The sequence below is a fragment of the Phoca vitulina genome, unplaced genomic scaffold (assembly GCF_004348235.1).
Source record: "Phoca vitulina isolate PV1807 unplaced genomic scaffold, GSC_HSeal_1.0 scaffold4, whole genome shotgun sequence".
NCBI classification, from domain to species: Eukaryota; Metazoa; Chordata; class Mammalia; order Carnivora; family Phocidae; genus Phoca; species Phoca vitulina.
In genome coordinates this window covers 16,664,226-16,675,240 of record NW_022589707.1, presented here as the reverse complement: position 1 = coordinate 16,675,240, position 11,015 = coordinate 16,664,226, and the positions used below count along the sequence as shown (strand labels likewise).

Below are 11,015 nucleotides of genomic sequence, written 5' to 3'. Positions count from 1 at the left end.
AGTGATCAAGTGATCAAGCCTGTATACATGTTGATACATGTGTATCAACATTTCCACGAAGGACTTTACCACAGACTGGTCCCTAGCCAGCTGTCCACCACAGCCTGCGGCCGGGCTCCTAAGAATGCAGACGTTTCCACCAATGACTGCAGAAGTCCTGCCTCACTTCTCAGGGCCGGTTTCATCTCTGACAAGGCACTTCCCAGAGAGTCAGAGGGTTTTCGCCAGGTCACTCCCAGGGCCCTCACTCATCCCAGCCGTAGGACAAGACTTCTTGCACGCAGGTGTGAAGGTCACCAGGGTGTGGGATGAAGCCACCCCACCCAAACACTGCTTGTCTTCCAGTTCTGATGGAACCACTGCTACTGTTGACTCATCTAAACTTTTCCAAGAAGGTCAGACCTTTCTCTGAAAATATTTTATTGATAAATTAACTCTGAAAGCGCTCACCTCCCACCCAACTGCTGTGGAGTCTCCTCGATGGGCCATGGACCCTTCTCTGGGGAAGGATCATGTGGAGGACAGGGAGTCTCACTCACACAGGAATGGGATTCCTGGGCATGGCACAGGTGGGTGTGGGGACCGAAGCCAGTCTCGAGGTCCTCTGAGGGACAGCCCCTCTCACTCAGCACCAGAGTGGGGAGTGGTGGTCGGGAGTGGAGCACCTTGGAGCTTTATTGCTGGTGAATGCCAAGGAAAGTGGGACCCCTGCCAGCCTAGAATTGCAGCTGAGGGAATCCGCGCCCAGGGCTCCAGAGGAGGTGGCACTAACCCCAATCAACAGAGCCTGGCTGCTGACCCACCCACCCAGGGACCCCTGGGTGGGGAAGAAAGCTGGGAGAGGTATCTGAGCCAGGCAGGACTGGGGAAGGGTTACAGTGTGCAGGTCTCGGGCAGAGCAGGCGCCAGGAGGGGGCGTAAGCTGGGGCAGCCAGGGGGCCGCCTCTTCACAGGTCTATAGTGTCGCTGCCCACACTCAGCTCGTCGATCTGTCGACAGGCGTCCAGGAATTGCTCCTGTAGCAAAGCCTCCGCGGCCTGCAGCTCAGGAGTAGGCTCTGGGGAGTCGCGGGAGGGTGGGGACAGGGCCTGGTAGGAGCCTGAGCCCGGGAGGCTAGGGCTGCATCCTGAGGGCCGCGGGGGACTGAGGACGCAGACCAGCGGACAGCGTGGGGGCCTGTCGGGGCTGGAGCATAGCAGCATGGACGAGCTGTCCCGCGAAAGTCCGCACAGCGAACCGGAAGAGGTACTGCTGCCCGCCGGCCAGGCCCCGGGAGAGGGGAGCTCCTGGGGCACGGGGAAGCCAGGGGCCTCCTCAGACCTCCCATTGGGCCCAGCCCCCGTCCTCGCCACCAAGGAGGTGGTGCGGTAGAGGCCGAGCCCAGGCAGGGCTTCCCCGAAGGCGGGGCCCTGGAAGAGGCCGGGCGTGAGCAGGGCCTCGCTGCAGAGGGCCTCCTCAATGCTGCGCCGCAGGTTGATTGGGGAGGGCGGGCGGAAGTCCACGGTGTAATCGCTGCAGGGAGAGGAGGCCGGAGAAGGGGCCGGGTTGGCCGCCGCGCCTTCGAAGCCCCGGCAGCCGCCTCCCTGGAGTAGGAGGTCGGGGCCTGGCCCTGCCAGGGCGCACAGCTGCAGCAGCTCCGCGTCGCCACGCGCGATGGCGCCACCCAGGGGCTCCTTGTCTGGGGGCCCGGTGACCCAGCCCCCGGGCAGCAGTGGGGCCGCGTGGCCCGGGGACAAGCGGAAGAGCTTGGCCCAGCAGCGCGGCGGCACACGGGGGCTGCTGAGCGCGGGGTAGAGGCCCAGCAGCGCCAACGGGAGCGCGACGCCCACCTCGCCCAAGCGCAGGCCTAGCTGGAAGGCCCACCAGGGCCAGGGGCCCTCCAGGCCAGGCTGGCCGCCATAGCCCAAGGCGTGCAGCACCTCGTAGCCCTGCAGGGCTCCGCTCAGCAGCCCGAAGGTGCCCGCCACCGGGGCTGTGCGGGCCGCGCGCCGCCAGGATTCGCGCGGGGCGAAGGGGCTGCGCGCCTGCGGGAGAGGGGTGGCGCCCTTGAAACCAGACCCTCCCAGGGGCGCTCCGGCCCGCCGCCGCCGTCCCCCCCAGCAGGAGAGCGCCAGCAGGAGCCCGGAAAGGAGGGCGGCGAGGAAGGCGTGCAGCCCGCGGGAGGCGAGCCGCAGGGGCCGCAGCGGGCGGTGGGCGGCGCTCCCGACGGCAGCCGCGGCCGCCAGCCCCAGCCCCAGCAGCAGCAGCGCGGCCAGCCCGGCGGGACAGCGCGGCGGGCGCGGCCGGGCCAGAAGCAGGCAGGCCAGGCCCAGGCCGGCGGCCAGGCAGGGCAGCGGCAGGTCCTGCAGCAGCAGCCAGGCGAGCGGGGGCAGCCGATCGCGGTGCCCGTAGGCGTCGTAGAAGAGCGGGAAGGCCCGCGTGATCCCGGCCGAGAGCAGGAGCAGGTCCAGCAGCGCCAGGCAGGGGGCGCCGGGCGGGCAGCGCCAGGGCAGGAGGGCGAGGGCCAGCAGCGCCAGCAGGGCCACCAGGCCGAAGAGAGTGCCTACCCCGTATACGTGGGCCTCCCAGGCCAGCCCCCAGCGAGCTCTGGCCTCTGCCCAGTTGGCTTCCAGGGTCAGGAAGAAGAGGGGCAGCGGAGCCACAGGGGGCTGCCCTTCGGGTTCGGGCAATTCTCCCATGCTGCAGGACCCTGACCCACACTCTGGCTCCACCGAAGGCTTCCCAAGGCTGGCAGGAGATGAGTCATCTGGGCCGGAGGTGGGGGTGGTGGGGTCTGTGGGCAAAGAACATTGGTCTGAGGCAACTCACCGGGTCTCTCACCCCCTTGCCTTCTCCTCCCCGTCAAACTCCCCAACAGTAGTTTCAGCTCTCATCCCTCTCCGCATCCCTAACCCGCCCTTAGCTCTCTGCGTTGTTCATTTCCCTTCATCACTCTGCGATTCTACTAAAAAGGGTTTTCCTTTTTATATATATTTTGTTTGTTTATTTATTTGAGAGAGAGAGAGAGAGAGCACAAGCCAGGGGAGGGGTAGAGGAAGAGGGAGGAGCAGAATCCTTGCTGAGCAGGGAGCCCGATGCGGGACTCAATCCCAGGACTCTGAGACCATGACCTGAGCTGAAGGCAGATGCTTAACCTACTGAGCCACCCAGGTGCCCGGAAAAGGGTTTTTCTTAAGAAGCCACAGAATTTTACAACTGCAAGGAACTGGAGAAGGCCCCTCTAGGTCAATCCTCCCACCAGAAAGAAAGCTTCATAAGAACAAAGATTTTTGTTGGCTCTGCTCACAGCTGAATCTCCATGCCCAAAATGGTGCCTGGCTCAGAGCTGGCACTGAGCAGATATTCGTTGAATAAATGAATCCTCTTATTTGTCCAATGAAGACACTGAGGCTCTACAGAGAGGCAAAGTGACTTGTCCAAGGTCACAAACTGGCAGAGCTGCCACTAGGATCCAGATCTGAGCACTGGTCTGAGCCCCTTCTCACAATTCCAGAGCTTTTTCATAATACTAGTTTGCTTATCTCTTATTCTGCACCCCTGACTCCCAACTCCCACCTTGGTGCTAGGAGAAGTTTCTTCTGCCCTTTTTCATCTGTTTCCCTCTTCTCCCGTCTCTTCAGGAAAAGCCCCTACACACACATATGCACACATGCAGCGGGGGGAGAGGTAAGACACTCCGGTTCCCAGCATCTGAGGAGAACACAATCTTCCCTATTCCCTGGCCTTCCTGTCTGCCACACCCCCAACCCTTAGCTTACCCATAGCCATGGTCCCCATCCTGACTCAGTCACAAAACATTCGTCTAAGGCTCTTAATGTACATGCTCCTTGAGTTCTCACTCCACTTTATAGAAGGTGACGTTGAAATGGACTTCCCTGGGTCTTGAGGCTACACTTGAACTCCCAGGAAGGAACCACTGGGGAGAGCCGAGTGGGATAAATGCCATCTTAGTGAGTGAGCCCCTCAGGTGCTCTAGGATTTGCTAACTTAGGCCCCCGGCCCCATTCTGTGCTCCAATAACTTCCCCACATCCCTTGGGGAAAGGGAAGTCAAAGGGCACCTGGAGGGGCTCAGTCGGTCGGTTGGGCGTCTGACTCTTGGTTTCGGCTTGGGTCATGCTCTTGGAGTCATGGGATTGAGCTCTGCACTCCGCGGAGAGTCTGCTGAGATTCTCTCTCCCTCTGCCCCTCCCCTGAGCATGCTCGCTCCCTCTCCACTCCCCCCCACCCCGCCTCAAATAAATAAATACATCTTTAAGGGGGGGGTCAAGTGAAAGAGGATGAGGAGTAAGATCCCTAATTTACTTTCCTGGAGCAAGAGAAGAGTTAGAAAGAGATCCAAGGATTATTCCCATGGCCAGGCAGCAAAGGAAGATGCTTCCGGCTGAACCTCTCCCTACTCCACCTAGCAAGCTCCGCAGAACTGCAGCTGCAAACAAGTATGGAGGGAGAAAGATGGTGGTGAAGGACGGAGACACCCTGGTGAGGATGGGGAGGTGCACAGGAGGCAGCGGTAGAAAGAATGAGGAAGGGTCTCCTGACAGCCAGACTCCTGCCCCAACTGCCCGGCCATGCTCCCGCCTGGTCTCAGCCGTACACTATGGGAAGACCCCAGGTGCACCCCCACCCCCAGGGCTGTGACAGTTCCTGCTGGGAACAGGCAATCCTGAGAATGAGGAAAAGGAGTGGGGGTGGGGGGCAGAAAGCAGCTCTGGAGAGAGAGGAGGGGAAGACAGAATCAGACAACTGGGGAGGGCAGAGAGGGAAGCAGCCAAAAAATTAAGTATACACAGCTCGCCACCTACGGCAAATGGTAACACGTGCCCTGCCTCCCGTTGCATCCTGTTCCTCAAGTCCGAACCAGGAAGAGTACCTACTGCATAAGGCTGGTTTGAGGATGAATGGACGATGTGTCCAGAGCTCTTCGGATTGCCTGGTGCATAATAAGCATTCGATATATGATTGTTGTTGGTATCATCATTATCAGCTAATGTTTATCACCAATCGGTCATCAGTTTGTGTTCACGTGAATGTGACTATTTCTGGCCTCAAACTAGTTCTTGATTTAACCAACAAAAGACTGTTGTCTCTCGGGGCGCCTGGGTGGCTCAGGCTCAGGTCATGATCCTGGGGTCCTGGGATCGAGCCCCGCGTTGCTTGTGCTTGCTCTCTCCCCCCGCCCCCATCAAATAAATGAATGAAATCTTTAAAAAAAAATAGAAAATAAACAAATAAAATCTTAAAAGAAAAAAGACTGTTGTTTCTCAGCACATCCTAAACTTGCTTAGAAAGGCAACACATTGTTTCACTTTGTGAACCCTATTTAAAGAACACCATTTGGATGGACTGACCACCCCTGAACCCCTAATAAAGACACAGCCATGAGTTAAATGAGGTTCATTCAGCTGGGATGGCTTGTTGATGGGGGTGGGTATCAGTCTGACGTTAGCAGCATCAAATACTTGTACCCCCTCTATCAACCTCATTCCTTTGTCCCCACAGATGCTCTTGCCCAACCCACTTGAGCAAAGTGGATGAGTTTGCTTGGCTTTTCCTCAGCTTGGGCGAGCTCACAGAAAGGCAAAGGGACCGAGCCCAGGAGCGCCACGGCCTGAGCCAGACTGCCACCCCTCACGGCCTCCTCTTTGTTCACTGAGCAGACAAGCACAGCTTGTCTTCCTTGCCTTCTTCCAGCTCCACTTCTTACCCAAGGGCCACAAGAAACCCCATCTCTCACCTCTGTCCCCAAGCACTATGGCAACTAGAGCAAATTTTTAACATTACTAAGAAGCCAGGGAAAAAAATGAAAACCAGAACATAGACCAAGTACAGGCACAGCTCAGGTCTCAGAGGAGGTAGTTGTGAAGTAGGAGCATTGCTTTCTGGGGGGCAGGTGGGCATGCCCTGTGTACCCAGGGCTGGGCCATGCTGTGGGTGCGGACAGGCAGAGAAGATCCAGCTCCTGCCTTGGAAGAATCCACTTGACCTCATCCCCTGTCTTCCCACTTGAGGCTTCCCCAGAAGGAGCCCTCAGTCTCTCCCAGAAGATAGTAAGTTCCTCTCCCGAGCAGCCCTCTCTTACAAGGTGGTCCCACTCTGGCCTGTGGCCCCTCTTGACCTCAGGGGCAAGAAAGGAGATAGGATGCCAGTGTGAGTAATTGGTGAGGTCACAGCTGGCTGGGAAGGAGTCAGGGAGCTGGGCCTGCTAGATTTATGGAAAAGTCAGGCCTGATTATCTACCAGCTGCCCAGATCAAAGGGCTGGGAAATCACTCTCCCCGTAGAAGTTGTAGCCCATTCAGCTGCCTGGCCCCATTCCTCTCCCCCACCCCCACCTCTAGGATCATGGAAGATTGATCCTCTTTGTAAGGGTAACTGACATTCGAAATATTTAACAACTGTAAATGGCGCAGATGGCAGCCAATGAGAACAGACGTCAGCCAGGGTGGTCAGGGAGTGGAGGGGAGGGCTCAGGGGGCTAAGGCCAGTGGGTACTTATCAACAGGGTTGAAAGTCTTTCAATATGTTAATGACCTGCACGACTTCTCCCATGTGTACTGACTGAATCCTAGCTCTGCCCAAGGTGAAGGGAGCCTAATGCTAGAGAAGAGAAGCTCTAGAGTCAAAGCTTAACCACACCTAGGTTAGAAAGATCCTAGAGGAGACACACAGAGACTCCCTTTGTTCCCTAACTGCCAGACAGTACTCCCTACACACGCTGCTGGCTGGAGCAAGGTCCCTGACCTTCTGGCCAAGAAGCCTCCAGCCCTCCTGGGTCTATCTGAGAGAAAGAGCCAGGAAGAGGCTGAGTTCCTGCAGCCATCAGTGAGGACGGGGGAGGGGGTGGGGCAGCGAGCTGGGCTTCCTCTGACACTGTCCAGACTCATTAAACCTGCCTGGCCAGCACTGTCACCAAGGTTGACAGTCTGCCAGCCAGCATCCTTCCCCGGGGGCCACAGAGCCTGCCTCCCACCCCACAGCAGATCCTGCCACTGCTACACACTGGGCTGAATGGGGAGGGGTCAGCTGCCTCCCCAGCCACATGCCCAGGAGTGCAGCAACTGCTCGGGGGTGAGCTAGAGTCAGGTTCTGTGTTAAGTCTGGAACTGGAAGAAGCTGGGGGACCACTGCTGAGCTGGTTCCTACTTTGAAGTGGCCGAGACGATTTGCAGCAACAGTATAAAGGCTTTGCAGAACAAAGCCAGGCCTAGAGGTCCCTCTCCATGGCTCCCTGGGCCTCACCTACCAGAGCCTCTCCCTGAGTGTATACTCTGCCCTGTGGGTTGTGTTGTCCATCACATCTTGAGGCCAAGGGTATGTGGTGTTAGGTAGGGTCTGGAAGTGAACTTGGGATGCAGTAGGGGAAGAACCAAGGTTAACAGCTACTCTTTAATAAACTTCTACTTCATGCCCAGCCTCCTGCCAGGAGCTTGCATTATCTGGAAGCTTCATGATAACAAGAGAGGTATTATTATTAAACCCTAGATATATGAGAAAATTCAGGCTCAGGGAGGTTAAATAACTTGCCCAAGTTCACCCAGCCAGTTAGTAAGTGAACTGGGATTCCAAACAAAGTCTCAAGATCCCAGAGGCCCTGCTCTTTCCTCCGCACCACCAGCTTATCCATGTGTATATTCTGAAAGGCTTCCTTGAATAAGGGTGGCATCTGTCTGCTCAAAGTCTTCTCTTCAGCGTCTTTCCAATGAGGGGCCCAGCTCTGCTCATAACTGACAACATGTCATATCAGATCAGACGGCAAAGGAGAGAGCCCCAAGGTTGGGGTGCGGGGTGGAGAGGCAGGCCAGGCAGACTGGCGTGAAGGGTGGAGTTGGTACTGAGGCTATGGGAACCATGAGGAGTTCCTGTATCCGCCTGCTTCTGATACATCTGTCTACATCCTGCTCTGCCAGGGATTACAAAACTCCCGGAGGACCATTACTTAACTCTGTGTGGGACTGCCCCCAGCAACACTTGTTCCCAGACCGTTAATATATATCTCCATGCTGATGATGAAGAGGATGGTGATTATGATTATGATGACAATGAAATAAAAGATTTCCCAGAATGCAGACGAGTGGCTAGCATGTAGTAAGTGCTAAATAAATGTCATGTTCAAGTGAATTGGACACTTACCTACTGATGCTGTTGCCATCGTGGCAGAGTTTAGGGAAGTGGCTGGGTCCAACGGGCCTGAGCTTGGAAGCTTTCTTTCCAGGGGGGATGGGGGCGGGGACACAGTGGTGCCAAAGAACCCTGCAAAGGGAGCACGTGGGGTTCAAGGGCCATCCTACCAGCCAGCCTTGGCCTCTGGGGCTTTGGAGAAAATCCCATCCTTCCCCCAGAGCTTATGTTAAGGGAGCCAGTGTACCCCGACCAGAAATCGTAACCACACGTATGCTGGGAGCTAAGCTACCAGGACCAGACCAGACTCGGATGGCAAAGAGGGCATCTCCCCATGGGAGCAGTGGCCCATGTCCCATGCCCTGGGAGAAGCAACACAGAGTCAAAAGAGAAAGGGCGATGCTGATTAGGCCCACAGCACAGTGCCCGGCACGCAGGAGTGTTCCCTAAGTGTCTGTTGCAGTGAAATCAACACTCACCTGGAGAATCTGAAACTCTAGAGGCAGAGCTTGGGGATGGAGTTGGGCCTAGAGGGCTTGGGCCTGAGAAGTTCCGCAGCGGGGACAGAGTAGTGCCGAAGAAGCCTGCAAAAGGAGCCCAGGCTGAAGCTTCCTCCCACCTGCTGGGCTGCCCAGCAGGGGCTCTCCTCCAGACGGGGTGGGTACTCACCAAAGGGTCCCAGGCGCCCCGCAATCTCTGCCAGACTGGCCCGCAGGCTGGGCAGCAGGGGCAGCGTTCGATGGCCGAGCGTGGGGGCCGCGCCTGCTCTCAGCGCCATGTCAAACTTCAGCTCCAGCTCACGCTGGCGGAGCCTGGGAGCACTGGACGGAGGTGCCGCGGCTGTCAGAGCAGTGTCCCAGGTCACAGTGCCCGTCCTGGGCTGATAGGGAGCAGTGGGCCGGTCAGTGGGCCCAGAGAGGGGGGATGTGGACTCTGGAGACAGGGAGGAGGCCCAGGGAGTGGAGCTGCCTTCAGCAGAGCCCCACTCCGGGGGGGAGTTCCCAAGGGAGCCCACCAGCAGTTCCCAAAGGGGATCAGTCCTCGGCCCACTGGCCACCTCTTCCTCGGGCTCCCGGCTCGGCCCAGGAGAGAGTGGCTGAGCCTCCGTGACAGAGATCCCCCAGGCGGCAGCCGGTCCCCGAAGGTGGAATTTGAAGTTCAGTCCCAGGTTGAGAGACAGCATAGAGGCCTCACTCTGAGGTGGTGGGGTCAAAGTGGTGAGAGGGACACTTGTGACGGAGGAGGCAGGCTGGGGGCCCACCGGAACAGCAAGCAGGACCCAGCAGAACAGCCCCAGCCCCAGGCAGCCATGCCCTGCCATGGCCCCACCTGGCCTCCGGTGGCCTCAGTGGGCAGGGGGCTCAGTTCTTCAGCACCTTTTGAGCTTGAAGGTCCTGGAGAAAGGAGAGGTGCTATGAGCCCTGGCTGCCTGGGATCAGATGCCCCCTGAGAGAGGCTGCTGATCACCGAGAAGCAGGTGGTGAGGGCAGGATGCAAAGGGCTCTGCCCAGGAAGAGTTGCTAGCTCCTTCCTCCATTCAGGCTCCAGAACAGATCTCTCTCCTGCGGTTCCACCTTCTCTTCCAGCTAAAGCCCCTCTCCCTAAACCCCTGCCTCCCCTACCTGCTCAATCTGGGGACCGGGGTCTGAAGGCAACCAGCTGCCCCCATCCTCTCCCGATGGCTGAGGGGGTGGACTTGGATTCCCAGACTCAGATCTCTTCCCTCTCTCTTCTCTCTCTCCTCCCCGTCCACTCTCAGATATTTATTGAGGCCTACTATGTGCCAAGCACCCTTCTGCTGATACAACTGTGAGCAAGCAAACCCTCACCGAGAAGTCTCAACCCGCTCCCACCCCCACCTTGGGCTCCAACCTAAGGTGCTGGCACTCTCTCTCACTCAGACCCCAGGGAACACAAGGCCCTGGGAGGGGCAAAGCACAGGGCTGAGCGATCTGGCCGAGCCCGAGAAGGCAGCCAGGCTCCGGCCAGAGAAGCAGGGTGCCCTGGTCTGGCAGAAGCTGTCCCTTCAGCCTTTCCCCTCTTTCCCGGGGCTTGGCCCTGCTCCCTTCCCCTTAACCCTAGAAGTATTTGGGGGAGGGGCAGCTTGGCCGTCTCCGGCTTCCTGGGGAAGGTGGCCAGGCAGGCAGGCCGGGCAAGGGGCTGCTGCAGCGGAGTCCTACCTCCCCCCCTCAACACCCCCTCCATGCACACACATCTGGGGGGGAACGGGAGGGTAAGCCAGGGACACACGTGCACCCGGCACCCTTACATCACACACACAGCCACACCTAGCGCCCGTGACACACTCACCCACTCACCCTTCACACCCCCTGCACACACACGTGTACACACACACACACACCCGATTCTGCCGAGCCCCCCCTCTTACACGGGTTCAGCCCCAAGCTCTGTGAGCTCCCAGCCTCCCCTCTCTCTCTCTCTCTCTCTCACACACACGCACGCACGCCCCTCACAGACACGCACAGTATACACAGTCACACAGAGAGGCACACACACCCCTACACCACAGTCACACACTCCGTACTGACACAGCACACACCTTCGTCCCCCTACACACCCACCCACCCCTCGAAGGCTCGCTCGCTCGCTCGCTCTCGCTGGCCCTCGCTCTCCCTCTCCCTCTGCCCGGACCCGCCGACCTGCTCCTCCGGCTCCCTCCCGCAGGCGGCTCTCCTCTGCCAAGTCCCCCGAGAACCGGAGGTCGCGGCGGCCCAGGCGCCCAGCCGGACAACGCTCCGCCGAGGCTCGCCGCTCCTCTCGGTCGCGCCCGACGCCCCCTCGGCACGTCCCGGCGGCAGCCCCCGGTCTGGCCCGCAGCGCTGTCCCCCCGCGGCCGGCCCGGTCCGGCTCGCCACCCCGCACTCCCTCCCCGCCG

General features: G+C 58.8%; 1 protein-coding gene across 1 annotated transcript; it reads right to left on the bottom strand.

The window, feature by feature from the left end:
* Positions 1-417: 417 nt before the first annotated feature.
* PRRT4 (proline rich transmembrane protein 4) lies at positions 418-9,936 on the bottom strand. Its single transcript, XM_032401174.1, has 4 exons — positions 8,789-9,936; positions 8,599-8,703; positions 8,132-8,251; positions 418-2,773 (listed from the first exon to the last, which is right to left on the bottom strand). The coding sequence occupies exons 1-4, from the start codon at positions 9,438-9,440 to the stop codon at positions 948-950; spliced, it is 2,703 nt and encodes a 900-aa protein (XP_032257065.1). The 5' UTR covers positions 9,441-9,936; the 3' UTR covers positions 418-947.
* Between the last annotated feature and the right edge of the window lie 1,079 nt (positions 9,937-11,015).

Excerpts from the sequence above, each read along its gene's own strand:
- PRRT4 (XM_032401174.1), bottom strand. The coding sequence starts at position 9,440 with ATGGCAGGGCATGGCTGCCTGGGGCTGGGGCTGTTCTGCTGGGTCCTG. Across the intron at positions 8,252-8,598 it reads TAGAGTTTCAGATTCTCCAG|GGTTCTTTGGCACCACTGTG; the intron begins GTGAGTGTTGAT and ends CTCCCTTTGCAG. Across the intron at positions 2,774-8,131 it reads GATGGCAACAGCATCAGTAG|ACCCCACCACCCCCACCTCC; the intron begins GTAAGTGTCCAA and ends CTTTGCCCACAG.